The sequence below is a fragment of the Cataglyphis hispanica genome, chromosome 8, assembly GCF_021464435.1.
Source record: "Cataglyphis hispanica isolate Lineage 1 chromosome 8, ULB_Chis1_1.0, whole genome shotgun sequence".
NCBI classification, from domain to species: Eukaryota; Metazoa; Arthropoda; class Insecta; order Hymenoptera; family Formicidae; genus Cataglyphis; species Cataglyphis hispanica.
The window spans coordinates 3,159,289-3,175,421 of NC_065961.1; the positions used below are offsets into that span (position 1 = coordinate 3,159,289).

At 31.5% G+C, this 16,133-nt stretch overlaps 3 protein-coding genes across 4 annotated transcripts in view; 1 reads left to right on the forward strand and 2 right to left on the reverse strand.

Moving 5' to 3' along the window:
* Positions 1-783, reverse strand: part of LOC126851726 (basic helix-loop-helix transcription factor amos) — a 3,219-nt gene extending 2,436 nt beyond the window's left edge. For both annotated transcript variants that reach the window (XM_050595977.1, XM_050595976.1), the window contains exon 1: positions 466-783. In XM_050595977.1, the coding sequence (XP_050451934.1) occupies positions 466-572 (107 nt within the window). In that variant the 5' untranslated portion in view covers positions 573-783. The remainder of the gene's footprint in view (positions 1-465) is intronic.
* Positions 1-11,315, forward strand: part of LOC126851724 (transmembrane protein 26) — a 23,399-nt gene extending 12,084 nt beyond the window's left edge. Inside the window, exon 7 of the mRNA XM_050595975.1 lies at positions 11,303-11,315. The gene's annotated coding sequence lies outside the window, so the exon portion shown is untranslated. The remainder of the gene's footprint in view (positions 1-11,302) is intronic.
* On the reverse strand, positions 4,110-16,085 carry LOC126851723 (RING finger protein nhl-1-like). The gene is made up of 11 exons (XM_050595973.1): positions 15,718-16,085; positions 15,236-15,638; positions 14,881-15,019; positions 14,498-14,667; positions 14,149-14,268; positions 13,778-13,999; positions 6,276-6,430; positions 5,872-6,101; positions 4,952-5,295; positions 4,426-4,493; positions 4,110-4,337 (listed from the first exon to the last, which is right to left on the reverse strand). The coding sequence occupies exons 2-11, from the start codon at positions 15,335-15,337 to the stop codon at positions 4,115-4,117; spliced, it is 1,773 nt and encodes a 590-aa protein (XP_050451930.1). The 5' UTR covers positions 15,338-15,638; positions 15,718-16,085; the 3' UTR covers positions 4,110-4,114.
* Between the last annotated feature and the right edge of the window lie 48 nt (positions 16,086-16,133).

Sequence of the window (16,133 nt, forward strand, 5' to 3'; positions counted from 1 at the left end):
TTAGTGAAGTATTAGTTCAGAGAGAGAGAAGCTGACGATTTTACTATTATGTTTTCTTTTTGCTACAAATTCAAACATTTTATAATCTATTATGTTTGTTTGATGTGCATTATCTTTAAAGTCGATAATATTATTAATATTTGATTATTGAACATTATAATCTTTTTTCCTCTGATTATTGAAAATTATGAATTGGGCAAGTATCAGAATATATCAGAATAAATTATTAGAGATATAAAATACCACAATATAAAATATCAAATATTATGCCCACACCTACATGTACGCACAGACATACACTCGCTCCCACATACACATGCACGGTTATTCATCTTATTTACGCACACACTTTGTTGAGATTAATTATATAAAATCAAGGCGTTTTTAAATTTCATATTAATTAAAGAGAACGAGTTTTTTTAACACATGTCTAATTATCTGAGAAAGAAAGGGTGAAATTTGTACCTGGTGCATGCCACAGTAGAATCTGCGATTCTGGACGTGGTGCCAACCCGATGGCGGATTCTTTGGCTCTTATCCTCGAAATCGTACGCGGGATGATGATTCGCCATAATATACGCGTCTTCACAATCTCATTCGTCGACAGTATTCCCGCAAATTGGGAATATCACGAATCAACGAGCAACTCCACTAAATAACTTTTGCTTTTATTATTTTTTTTTTTTTTCTGGAGAATTGCAATTTTTTACACGTCAGTTTTTTTAATTTTGATTTTTCTATTGATCTTCCCACGACCGATCAATCGATTGATAGCTCGAGTGAGAATATCAGTACGGAGAATACACGGATTTAGACTATCAGTGATGTCCCTGGGGAGGCCGCTTTATATATGAAAAGCACCGGGGTAGCACGAGGGATGATCGATACCAACCCCTGGGCGGGTTTCTAGCCAATGGTGAGCCGAGACGAATATGGGGTGCGATTATCAAACGCACACGAGATTGGTGGGCGAGCACTCCAGCGAGGGTTTTATCGGCCGAGATGCAACCCCTGGAACGTAACCCCGTAGAAATTTTATTCGTCCCCACCCACTATCGCATGTCGTCACCTCGACGGTAGACGCGGGGGTGGATTTATTCACAGGAGAAAGAAGGGCGTTTTAGTAGTATAGCGAGGGGTGGCGGGGCAATTTTTCAATTTCGCCAAACACGGATAAAATATTGCGAACGTTCCTTTGATTTAAAAATGATTCTCTTTTGTCTTTTTTTTCGACGATCAGTAAAATATATGTAAATATAAAGAGAGAATTATTGTGGAAAAATTGTGAATTGAATCATTGATGATTTATCAAATAGTATTTAATTGTGTTTAATTAAAATTAAGAATTTTTTAGATTGCTAAATACGAATCTGATGTCAAAATTGACAAATTCAAAAATTATACATAATAATGTAATTAATTATTTTTAATGTACTTTTTTATAATATCTCAAGTTAATCTAATCTGTTCATATAAATTTATTTTCTTTTTACAGTAGAAAATTTGTCATTCCTATCAATTAAGTTTGTTATATTTTTGCAATTAACAGAGAAAAAATAATTCGAGTATCTCTTCTTAAAATATTAATAATTACAAATAAATTTTTATCAATTAAAAAAATTGCGTTTAGCTATTAATATAAAAAATCAGGAGAATTTAGCACTATGGTTCTTATCGAGATCGGATTCTATCACACATAAATTATACATTTATAGAATTAGCTCTATACAAATATTTTATTCTAAATATAAAAAAAAAAGATTAACAAAGTGCATCTAAAAATAAGCTGATCTCGGTGATTTTGCGATTCGACTTGCAAAAATTGTTCGTTGTGACAGCCTGAGAAAGCATCATGCGAAATGACATTTGGAGAATAGCGGCAACCGAAATTGATCGGCGACGGTGGTGTCTCTCTTTTAAGAGCGCGATTATTAGCCTTCCCAATAGTATGAATGGGCCAATATTCAAATGAGCCGTGTTTAGTGCACGCGCGACGAGAGAAACGCGACGGTGCAATTATGCGAGGTGTTAATACGATCACAATAGTGGTTGTACGCCGGGGTTATACCTATCTACTACACGTAGACCGGACAAAGTTTTGTCCCCGTTGAAACGAGTTCGGAGCGAGAGAGAGAGAGAGAGAGAGAGAGAGAGAGAGAGAGAGAGAGAGAGAGGGATAGAACAATCCGCGGTTGATCCTCGCCGAAGGCATCACCGAATTATTATTGACTGACCCACACAGAACGATGATATGCATATAATTAAGCCTTCGAACCTGTGAGAACACCAAGTCCAAGTCCTTATATGCAGCCCTTCACCGCGATAGATTAATCCTTCGATAGCCGAACGCGCTTGATCTGCATATTTCGATACTATCTCATGGTGAAAAATCAATTCGGGATCAATGGGAGAAAGAGAGAGACAGAAAGAAGAGACAATTGATATTAATAAAATTATTTTAGACGCAAAAAGGAAAAGAGATTCTTTTATCAAGTGAAAGTGACGAATAAATCATTTTCAATTTTTTTCTTTAATTTTTGATAACAAATATCAACTTGTGTTAATATACATGATTATTTTCTAATATTATTTTCTTACATTATTTTGGAAAAATTTAGTTTGGTTTATAAAATTTTAAATACATTAAATTATAATGAAATATTTTATATTTTTTATTTTATATTTTGCCAAATCATTTGCATCATGTAACAAACCCAGATACAGTGACTCGAGTACGTATCATTTTATTCGCGCAATCCATCCACAATTACTTGGGAGCGTGCCGTTTCGAGTATCACTATGACAAATTTCAAGTGAGCTTTGTATTCTCACAAACCATTATTTATCTCGATTTGTCACGTCTGTTTAAGGGAGAGCGTAGCTTCAGAGATTCGCTCCAAATATTTCCCTCTCTTTCTTTCGCTATCTCTATGGTATTTTTTCTCTTCGGTAGCATTCGCACGCAATATTGTATGCAATATTTGCGTATTTGATATAAATTGCAATAAATTTGTCAATATAAACTTTTGTCAAATCAAATTTATATAAGATATGAATAAACATATTTTCATATCTATATTAAACACACTTTACTTTACTTTATTATTTTTATACTTTTTTAATGTAATATTATTTTATATTTACATTTCACCGTGTGTTTTATATGTATTTTTATATTTATTGAGATCAGAGAGAAAGTGGCAGACATCAAAGATTCATGATAGAGCGATAAAAATAAATTACAGAGTCAATGGTCAAAGATTTCGATTAATGTATTTGTTATTTAACAATAAATGCATACCACGAGAAACAGATCTTTTCAAAGATCGTATAGTTGTCAGAGTCAAATCCACTTCCGATTGGATTTCCTCGGACGAGGGAATCCCCTCGGAGGAGATCGTCGATATCCGAGCAAACATTTAATTCGCGATTACATTATTTTCGAGGGGCGAGGACCGGCCGATTACCCCTTGTCAGCACCAGTGCATCCCCCTTGGCGCGCACGCACACACGCGTGCCCGTCGAACAGTTCTGTACGCGCTCCGACCCCCGGAATAATAGAGATTTCACGCCGCGGGGCCCACTTCGGTTCTCACAGTAGGGGTCTAACTGTCGGATGGTTTTCTATTGTCCGACAGTTCAATCTACAATCGCGCTTATGTTAGGACATTTTATTCGCCGGGTCACGAGAGCGCGTGCCTCTAAGTATCTGTTTATAGTCTCTGGGGATCAATTTGTTTGCGAAATTATTTATTGGTCAAACGGGTAGACGAGAGAGCCGGCGCCTCACGCCGCGAATCTATTTGATCTACGATTGGAAACGCGGTTTGGGAAAAATAAACATTACGATTCACGTTTTATCGATTCTATTTATCTATTGAATCGCCATGTCGATTTCTTAAATCGAGGGCCTTCGAAATCGCGTATCCAGGATCTGGATTTTACGTAAGTACGATAAAAAATAAATTCATTAAAAAGTATTGGCAACAATTAATTTTTCGATGTCGTGAGTAATTTTCAAAATTGAAAATTAACTTTATTTGGCTTAAAATCAAAGGAATCACAGTTTCGAAGGGAAAGGGTTTAGAATAAAGAAAAGACACTGCAAAACACATTAAAATAAATATATAAAGTTATTCTTGCTATCAGAGACTAAAATGTCGCAATTATTTGTCACGTATATACCAGATATCCATGCAAACTTATATCCCTGGGTCTTTCTGTCGCCTAGTATCCGTAGAAATTCACCTTTTGGGGAAAAAATCTGCACTCTTCCATTTCCAGCGTCACCCACAATGATATTTTCTTTCTTGTCGATACTTAATACTTCGGGCGATCTACGAGAATTAAAAGTAATTTATTTCTTTAGCAGACTTCTAATTTCAGTAACAATAAACTTAATTAGCAATAATAGTTTATATTAACCTAAACAAACCCTTTGCGATACCAACGTCGCCAATTGTTTGAAGAATTTGTCCATCGTGGTTAAATATCTGTATGACGTACAAAAAAAGATTATATTTTATTTATTGTAAAATATTTATTTTGTTAATACATTAGTGTAATAATCGATAGATTTATGTTTGACTTTTGCATGCATTAATTATTTATCATATCTTTTTTAAAAAATATTTAATTATTTTTAAATTGCATGCATTATGCAAATCTCTATCGGATTATATTTATAAAAAGCGCGATAATACAAAATACTAAACATATTTCTTTTATGTGCAATTATTTTAATTTCGACATTAAATATTTTATTTCGAAATTAATATTTCCTATATCACATAAATACATATATGTCAACATAAACAAATATTTGTTAAACTTTCCATAACATTTAAGGAAAAACATTGTTTATTAAAAAAACAAAATATTCGAACTATATATAATAACAAAATATTCGAACTGTATATAAACAACAATCGCAAACGAGGACGCGTTTTACCTTCACTTTATGATTGCCGGAATCGGCGACGAAGATACGCGTTATCGTGACAGCTACGTCTGTCGGTTGATTTAGTTGGCTGGCGATCGGGCCGGTTCTATGGAATTTGACAGTGCCCTTCACGTGTTTACTCTTAGGACCGATACTGTCTAAATACACGCCGTTCTTCTCGAGGACTTGGACGCGATTGTTTCCGGTATCGGCGATGTAAAGCACGTTTCGTTCCGGATGAAACGCGATTCCCTCCGGCGAAAGCAGTTCTAATTCTCCATTGCCCTTATTGCACATGCGACGAACGAGCTCGCCCTTGTGGTCAAATACGAATATGCAGTGCCTCCATTTATCTGTGAAAGATATTAAATCGTGCGCGAATCAACATTGTGTGTGTGATAAATAGATATTTAAAAGAATTAATTATTTATACATATAATATATTAAATCTTGAAACTAAAAATCAAAAGACTTTCACTTTTGCATTGTTTTTAAAATAATATTTAAAATGTGATATAATACAATATAAATGTTTAATATTTATCTGTAAACGTCACAATTTAAAAGTAGCGTGCATTTATTATTACTTTATTAACAATATATGATAAATTATAAAAAATTATTTTAAAAGATATTTTTTATAAAACTTTCTATGAAATTTAATATATATATCAAATTTTATTGAAATTTATTGAATACAATTAGCTCTTAATAAACGTCTTTGAATTTTTATTAAAATTTTAATAAGAAATTAAAACGCGCGATAAGAGATTAATTGATAGAGATTTCAGTATATAATTCAATACTATTTTATTATAATTTTGTTATAATTTCCGTAAAATATTTTCATCGGAAAAGGGATTTAAAAATGCAATAAAATCAGAATACGTCTAGTAAAAAATAAAAGTTTAAAAATTAAATATCAAAACCTGTCACATATATCTCATCATTCTCCTGCAGGAAAGCGAGTCCTTGAGGTGCCATCATCTCTTGGTGACGAATCCTCCGGACAACTTTGAACTTCCTGTCCAGAATGACAACCTGTCCTGACCCCGGACAGGTCGTGATAATGTTATCCCTCCAGGAATCAACGGCGAGCGCCGACGGTCGCTGCACCATGTCACGATTCGCGATAATTTTGGATGTGAAAGTTTTCCGTCTGTCATTTTAATTTTTATTTAATGATCTTATACTGTGCAATATATGTTATAGTAGAATAATTTATGCACAATTTTTCGTGAAACTTGACACAAAATGATATTTGCTTAAACTAAAAAATTAAGAAATTTTTAATTTAAATTTATTTAATACGATAGATTAAAAATTTGTTTACTTATACAGAGAACTCTTGTTTTTTTTGACAGGCAATTTTTCCTTTTTGTTAACTTTCTTAAATCCCTTTTGTATATTATTCAATTCCGATTCCCAAATGGCAACTGCTGCCATTACTTCTGCAGCTTTTTGTTGTAAATCTAGAAATGCTGTTACCTGAAACATAAATACAACATATTTTTAACATAAAGTTAAAATCTGGCATGAAACATTATGTCATCACAGATATGATTAGTAATATTTTTGTTCTATTAAAGCAGGATATACATTGATCTATCTAGGATACAGATGTATTTTCTAACCTGAAAATAGATCTGAAAATACATGAAATATATATGCACAAAATTAAAATAATAAAAAATTATATAAAATAATTATGTTAAATGATACTATGTGCAGCGTTCTTTTGTCTCTTATATAATTTATATATAATTAAAATAAGTTAAATCATGATATAATAATAAAATTATAATTTAAGTAAATATATATAATTTGCACTTCAATTTATTTGTAACGTTATATCATTATATTATACGTATAATAATTATAGAAAAATAAACTATTTAATATAACTCTATTTTATTATAAATGTTATCTACAGCTTATACACACACACATACATATATGTATAGGAGATACATTCTTTATGTATATTGCAAAATGACTTGAATTGTTCAAGTTTCAAAGACCCAAAAATGACAAACATTTCTTCTATGCGAGCAATTTCTTGCTGATAAATTGGCGAATGAACAAAAATGAAATATGCAGAGCAATGCAGTTGACGTTCTCTGCCGCAAATCTCGTACAATGTGCAACGACGCGTCGCTAAATTGCGGCCAATCGTCGGCATAAAGAGGGATGAAAGAAGAGCAAGAGAGAGATAGATGAAGAGCGAGAGAAAGATGAAGCTTTGTGCTTTCTGGCACTTACGGTACCCCAAAGTCGTACCACTGGCAGTCACGTGGCGAAGCGTGCGGGCCCTTTGTGCTTATCCCGGCCCCTTTTCTCTCTCTCGCTCGTCCAGGCCGTTTGATCGTCATGAGGATTGCCACGATTCAACGTGCGAGGACACGTGTACTAAATAGGCTTGGTGGCCTAAAGCCTGTTTGCGTCGGTGATGGACCTCCGACGTTGCGATGATTCGCCAATGTCGTAATATGTGACGAGGAATTTTTACGAACCGGTTTACTACCATCTTGATAAAAGTTAGAAGATACATAAGCAAATAAAATTTATTTTGGCATGCTTTCCATTCTATTGATATTTAATCTCGAGACACATAATCCCTCTTCAAGATTGTACCGTCGAGGAAATAGAAATATTTCTTCTGTAAATGCTTTAATAATTTTTAAGTTTAAAATTTTTTCAGTTATTTAAAAATTGATAAATATAAAATAACAACACAAGTATAAGTTAAAAATATAAACGTATGCTCAAATGAAGAATCGAGGGGAAAATTAGAATATCATATAAAAATCTGATGAGTGTCGCCTCAGATGTAGCTATATATCTTTACGTGTTTTTTATAACTGGAAATGTTTGAAAATATACAGAAGAGAACTTTTATTTTTTAAAACAACACATTTTTTATATTCAGAATAATACAGATTTGTGACATTTATTTACATGCATTCGTCGAGGAAAATCGTTTAAAGTACTCCTACGGTAACTTCAAAGTGCAACGCAAAACGCCTTTGTCGTCGTTTTTTCACGACACTCAGGTGCGTCGATATATTTCACGCCAATCAGGTATGGACAGGGATACGCATGCCGATAAAATGGTTACCCAAGAATCGACATCTCTGTCCGATGATGCGGTAACTCCTCAACAAGAGCAGGCAACAATAGAGAATTGAGCGCATCGTCTCTAGCGAGATGACAAAGATCGAGGGAAAGACAAAAATGAAAATTGCAATTAAGAGATCTTTGACGAGTCACATTCGAAAATAATGGTGCGTATTGATCAAGCATTTTTGGCAAAAGGTGATTTTGTTATCGGTATTTAATAGCGCTACTTTGATGCATACACACTTAAAAAATAAAAAAAAGATTTATAATTTTATATTCTCTTTTTATTATACATATATAATTTAAATATAAAATAAAGATATTAATTATTTATGATTAACAAAAGCTTATAATATTTTAAAAGTTCATATTTTAAAATATCTAATAATCCACAAATTATATTCAATTATTATATAAAATAGCAAACAAAGATTTAGAGAAGAAAACATGTTAATGAATTATATGTTATTATTAAACTGCACATATATAATTGTGGAAAAGTGCATCTTGAACCTGCTTTCGATATCATGCTTATGATTTCTACTTTTCGCGATTCCCGGTGCATAAAAATGAGCCAATTTGAAAATCTGGGACTCCGTCCCCCTAAATGCAGTCACAGGAGCCCCACGCGCTCTTTAACCAGCGCGATATAAACATACACGTTGGAATTAATGATACACCGTTTAGTTACGCGTCAGTTGATTTTCCCAGGACGGCTTTGTGCGTTTTAAGGTGGGGGAGAGAAGGGAGAAGAGGACCGTGTCTTAGGGGGTACGACACACGCTCTTCAATATGTCACTGTGGCTAATTTTAGGGGCCAACTACCGGCCACACTAGCAATTCGGGGCGCCCTCATCCCCAAAAGTGAAAGGGACATATCGTACTCTGTAACAAATTATGAATGATCCCGTTGATTTTCCATTACATTAGTAACGTTATCAGCGCGAAAAACATTGCTGTCATACTATTTTTGTATCAGTTTTAATCAAAATGTATTATGAAAGAACCAAGAAGAGAGAGAAAGAAATTATTTTTTAAATTGTTATTTTTTTAAATTATACGGAAAAGGATTAAAATTCTAAACTAAATTTTCAAATATAGTCATATTAAAAAAACGCTAAAAATAATATTTTATAATGAGATCGAAAATTATTTTCTATCACATTTAACTATTATATATTCAATTGTTTTATATAATAATATTGTACATAATTTTTTCTAATGTTAACTAATTTATTTTTCGTTCATTATATTAATATACAGAATGAGATAAAAGATAAAGGATTAAATAATTTAATTTTACATACTTTGGAATGGAATGGTTACACGTGATTTCTTTACGCAAAGTTATTTTTATTCTTTTGATATCTTTGGTCAATTAGAAAAAGTAAAAAATATTACTTTTATGTCTATCATTATAATGCACTAAGTAAGATATTCTCACTTTCAAAATAGTTTTTGTTTAATTATCTTATAAAAATAATAAAATAATTCTTGTTAGACGTTAAATTATGTGATAAATAAATTGTCAAATAATTTTGGATTTTGAATAATATATAGTCCGATATATATACTCAATGGAGTTAATCATTTTACATGTGTCAGAAAAGAATTATTACATCTTTATTATTAATTATTATTATTTATCTTTCTCTATTATAAAATTTTATTTTTATAACGTTCTTCTATTACATTCAAAGGTCTATTTCCGAAAATTGATTCCTTTCCATATTATTACATTCAATTAATGGAGTATCGGAAATCACTGCGTCAATGCTGACTCGTCATCGCAAGTGAGTTACTTCGGGGAATGATTCGGCGGCGCGTTACATAATTGTCAGGCTAGTCAGTCATCGGGCAAATTTTCCAGGCACAGCAAATTTCGTGCTAACAGGCGCGGCAATAAATTATAAAAGATGATCGGTAATTAACAGTAACTGCAACTGGATAGCGTTTATGCTGCCGCTATGGAATATATACGCCCGATGCCTGTAGCTGACTCTTTATGGTAGGGTGTGCTTATGACGTGAATTATTAGCCCTTGGGTCCTGCAGAGCCTTCGGGCTATGTGTGTGCACGTATATGCGCATGCATGTTGTGTTTCTCCCTGTGTATGTGAGTACGGGCGTGGCCTGACGAGGGTGTCGGGCGTGGCTACGAACCAACCCCGAAAAAGCCATCCTAGAGGGAAAGAGAGAGAGAGAGAGAGAGAGAGAGAGGAGAGAGAGAAGGAGAGAGAGGACAATACACTGTGAATTGATTCAAGCTGGATCCCCCATTTTGTCCACGTGAGTGTACAATCTGCAAAATCTTCTTTTCTTGTTAGTACAAGAGGCACCTTAAAGCAACTGAACAGCACTTTCTTTACGTAAACCTTCTTTAATGATATAAACGAGATTGATTTAGATACGTTAAAAGGTTAAAAGATAAATTTATAGATGCAATTAAATAAGATAGACGTAAAGCGAACTCAAGACAGAAAAATGATGATGATAACGAAAACATTGCACACAAGAAATCGCATAAGACTTATTACTAAAGAAATATGGCAAAGTACGATGTAAAAAAATATTACAATTATTATTCCGTTAAATATAATAAAAATAAAGTATAATAAGCAAGGGGTAAATGGAATATAAAAATTTAAAGAGTTTTCATTAGGAATTAAAATAAAAACAGATGATAAAAAGGCCTTTCCCTTTTCATTGATTTTAACATCAAAATTTTTATGTAAAAAATGTACTATCTGATTTAATTATTTGAGTAAAGAGAATTAATGTCAAATAATCGTAAATAATAAATAATTGCAGGAGTCAAAATTTGTCTTCTATTTTTGACTTCATTTTTCTCACATTTATAAATTCGTGGATTTTAATTTTCGTTTACTTTATATAGAAATTGAGCTCCTATTGTGTACTTCAAACAGTAAACAAACGATTTGCCACTTATTGTATAGATTTAAAGAGGAACTTTTGACAAAATTGTGGATTAAATAGTTTTAAAAGAGTGATCTGATTGTGCTTAAATTCTCTACCGAAGCAGATGCTTTGTGATGGAAAGTAAGAGAAAAATTTCGATCATGTACAGGATTTCTTTTTTTCTAAAAAAGAATCGATTTACAATTAGAGATATATATTTAATAAAGGTATTATATTTTGTAGAAATTTCTAATATTCTATATTTTCATAATAGAATACAAAGTCGCGAGTGTATCTCATTATCTGGTTTACTTCTTCGCAGGGTGGAGATCTTCGATATCTTGGGGATGATGGCGATGGAGCGAGGGATAGAAGAGAAGAAACGATGTGGAAGAAAGAGAGAGGAGCAGATGAAGGAGGAAAAGAAGGACGTGGAGGAAAGCCAGGTTGCGGAGAAAGAGACAGGATTCGGAAAAGCCTTCGCCATCGTACCAGACCGCCGTGTCTGCGTTTGTACAGTGGTAATGGGCTGTCAGTAGCAGACGTTCGCTGCTCGTGCCTTATACACCAACACCATTATTCTCCTGCTATCCCGGGTAGGTTCTATCGGTTCGCGAACCCGCTCTCATCCCGTCCCTCTATCTCTTTCCCTACGCTACGCGGCGCATTTCTCGTCGTTACCGTCGGTTTTTTTTACTCCATTTAATGCCGGCACTCCTTTGGATACAAATCTGATGCTTTAACGTTTTATATAAATCTCTCTATAATATTGATCAAATTCTCGAATTCTGTTGACTTATTTTCGTTCAAGTCCATTTTGGGTTATAGCGTTATTTATTTCTAATAATTATTTATAATAAAGCGTATTTTTCTTCCCCAACACACACACATACAGTACACAACAAAATATACAACATACATCGCACATTATATACACAAACAAATACATACGATGATAACTATCTATTTAAAAATTAACTAACAAATCGAAAATATGATTCTCCTAAAACTTGGTAAGAGAAATCATAATGTGTCGCAAAGTAAGTTCAAAGTTTAATTTTAAATTTTGACAATTAAACTTTAAATTGAATTTTGTTGAAAATAAAGTTTTAAAGTGTGTAATGTTTGATTAAATATCTAAAAGACAAGTTTTTTTTATAGTTTTTAATAGCCAAACATAAATTTTATATGAACTGTCATAATTTTTTTCATTTTCTTTTTCAGAATTAAAATTAGAAGAAAACAGATATTAAAATAAATTACAATTAAAATAATTAGTATATTGTTAAAATGCTGATGAAACTATTTTTTATTATACATATAAAATTTACACACATACACACGTACACATACACAAAACCAAAGTAATTGAAAAAATATTTGTTATACATAAAAAATCATATAAACTCTCTTTATTCATTAGATCTTTCTGTAATAGATTTGTTGTAGATAATTATAACAATCACACACATGATAACGTTTTAACTTTTTCTCATGCGATGTTTTATTAATCAACCATTTAATCAACCTTTACTTATCATATTTTATTTTCATTATATTTAACGGAATATTGATTGCAATATTTTTCTTTCATGTTATATTTTGCCATATTTCTTAGCAATAAGTTCTATGCAATTTTTTGTGCGCATCGTGATGTTTTTGTTATTGTCAGAATTTTTTCGTCTCGAGTTCGCTTTTTGTTTATCTTATTGGCTTTGCGGAAAACGATGAAAATTCCGACCAAATCCCGCTACCGGTTCTTTCGCCTCGGCTAGTCCCATATATTCGCCAACCATTCTCCCCCTCCTCCTACATACCTTCCTCTTCTCAAGTAATCAATACTATGAGGCATCCTGCACAAGACAGGTACGGCGCTGGTCCAGATTTTAGAACCAAAGAGACCGGGCATAGTATCTCTCTCTCTTTCTTTCTCTTTCAGAAGGCCAGAAAAACTCAGATTACGTTATCTCGAAAGAGAGTTATTTGAGAATGTGTATACGTGGATTATATTTGACAATTCAATAGTTTTTTATTTAATATTAGAATAAAATCAATACGATGTATGATAAATATACATCAAAGAAAGAGAAAGAACAATGTCTGATCAAACTTTTTTTTATACGCTCAGCTATTTATTTTTTATTAATTTCCAATATAATATTAAGTAATATAAGTCGCAAATTAATTAAATATTTAATATTAAATGTTTTAAAATTTCTATTAATAAATAAAACGAATAAAAGGAAGAAAAAATAATGAAATAATAAAAAAGAAAAAGAAAAAATTTTTTATATTACAAATATATATATGTGCGTAGAAATATCATTAATATTCAAAAATTTGTGTTAAAATATATTCTTAACTTTCTTTTACATAATTTTTTTAAACATATAATTATTGCATTTATATGAATATAATACTCTTCATTTTATTTGATAAGAATTCATTTTCTGTCTGTATATGTACGCGTGGAAATTATAAATAAATATAATAGATCAAACTTTTGAAATGCAATATTTAAAACGTGCGTTTCAAAATAATTATAAATTAAATTAAGAAATGACAAATAGAATCCGGCGCAGTAAAAAGAGCGCATATAATATTTTTTTATTTTAATACAAAAGATTTTAAATCATATATTTAAAAAACGTACGTTTCGCGGTTCTCTTTTTAGGGATCATCTTTAATGCAATTTTTATTCACACAAACCTTAATAATGTAAATGTAAGGTAAATAAATGCAAAACATAACGATAGAAGAAAAGTCGAGTACAAGATAAAAATTCTAAATATCATACCTTGGTTTCATTATCGGGCAGCACATCATATGATTCTTCTTTCTGTTGTCTTATCTCCATTTGTGCTTGGTATATTCTTTCTCTAATATCCCCCATTGACATTTCGCCTCTAGTAACTATGTGTTCAACCTTCTTAATCTGACTTTCCCTTTTCTTTTGAAGTTCAATTATTTTGCCTTCGGTGTCCCTATTAATAAACTCTAGCATCTCGTTTGCTTTACTCTACAACAAAGAAATGAATTAACTCTATTATATCTGTGTGCTTCAGACAAAACACTTTTTCTGCGTTATCATGTTTAAAAAAATGTCTAATTTTTTTTAGACATATAAATGTCTTTTAAACATCTTTTTTATTCCAGTCAATAAATTACCTGAAAATTGCTGATTTTATCTTCAAATCTCACTATTGATGTCTCAAGATCTCCATTTATATTGCCAAGTTCTTCTTTCAAATCATTAATATGACTTGTCCAGCAGACATCGCAAAATCTCTGTAACAGAGAAAATATTGTGTAAATTAAAATATTGAAAAAATCTTTTACTTCATAATTATAATTGATTTTCTAATAGTTACAGTCAGAATTTAGCAATAGATTATAATAATAGATTATTGTAATGTAACTTTATTGCAATTGAAATCATGAAAAAATTGATAGAAAATAAGGTTCTCTGGTAGCGAAATGCAGATTTATTGATTATGTTAATTTCAAAATTACTTACGCGTTTACAGTGCTTACACTTATTCTCGCAAATTTCACCGCAGGCACGGCATTTCTTATCTCGGATCTTTGGCGGTAAGGGCGCAAAACTTACCGCACTCTTTGATTCTTGCTCTTTATCTATTTTATTGGCGATTACTACTACATTGCAGACCGGGCACATACTACCATCTAAAATAAACGTGCGATTGATTATACGGCAAACATTTTGCTTATACTATTTTACTTATAGCTAACGCTTGCTTAAAAGTTCAGAGGGCAAAATCGAAATATTATTCGGTTTTATGTATGACTATTATTATTATTATTATTATTAATATTAAATTATTTTTTATTCTTTAATTATATCGTAATTTTTTGAATCCGTGACAATTAAATACATACCTTTTTTATATGATATCATAAGTCGATTTTTGAAACATTGTAGGCAGAAAATATGACGACATGTCATCATTTTGGGCGATTTTACCTTGCCCTTGCATACAACGCATTGCGATACATCAATAGCTCCGAGCGAAGCCGTCCCATTATGGAATAAATTAATAAAAATTAATGACACAATAATTGATAATTGTGAAATTAATAACGGACAGCAAATAGCAAAATTTCTAACAGCAAATATAAACAATAATTGTCTAACGCTGTGCGCTTGTGTTGCACAAGAAAGGAGCAATAGCTTGCATAGAATGTTTATGTTATCAAAACATTTCTTAATAAGATAAAATATTTAATAATCATACTTGCGATGATGCATATTTTGTTTTCTCGATGAAAAATTCTTAGATTCTTTTGATTTCCTGCCAAGGGAAGCAGACCGCGAGATCGTCGGTACTTGCTGCATCTTCTTTTTTTTTATGTTCGATGAAGTAACGTTTTCTAGACTCGAGTTTAACTGTTGTAGATGCGTTGTATAATTATTTTTTTTATATTTTAAGATTATGTCACAATTAAAAGAGAGCTTAAATTCTTATATATATATATAATAAGAATTTTGACACTCTTTCTCACTTGTTTAATACATGTATATGTATATCTTCAGGCTCACTACATGTGTTTTGATATTACAAATTATTATTTACTTTTTACAACAAAATTCCTTTTATCTCTTACTTTTACTTTGTGATCAACGAGTGTGCAGGTAGCTTAATTAAAAATTTGATGAATTGAGCAGAGATTATTCATTAAAAAAAAAAAAATTCAAATTTAGACATGTTTACTTACGTAATTCAATCTTATAGAAGACAACTCATTATTTGATAATTAACATTATCTTGACTAGTCAAATGTATCACAATCATGTTCAACATAGTTTTATAGAGATTTTCACTTTTGAAATTTCATGGCATAAATTTTCATTAATAGCATAGTTCTATTTTTTTACATAATAAAAAAATGTAATTTTAAAAATGCTCTTCTTTTTTAATCATAAAGATAATTTATCACACCTTCCAATTTTTGTATTTTTCACATTAATGCACAGTTTACAATGGAGGAATCTAATGGAATTACACAAAATTCAATACTTTAAATATTATTTATGATGCTTTTTATTTTATTTTTTGTAAAAATGAAATATTACAGTATCGTCTTGTTATATGTCCTGATAGAAACTGATAAAAAGTATACAAGCAATTTAT

Excerpts from the sequence above, each read along its gene's own strand:
- LOC126851723 (XM_050595973.1), bottom strand. The coding sequence starts at position 15,337 with ATGCAGCAAGTACCGACGATCTCGCGGTCTGCTTCCCTTGGCAGGAAA. Across the intron at positions 14,668-14,880 it reads TATGATATCATATAAAAAAG|ATGGTAGTATGTGCCCGGTC; the intron begins GTATGTATTTAA and ends CGTTTATTTTAG. Across the intron at positions 4,494-4,951 it reads CCGGCAATCATAAAGTGAAG|ATATTTAACCACGATGGACA; the intron begins GTAAAACGCGTC and ends TACGTCATACAG.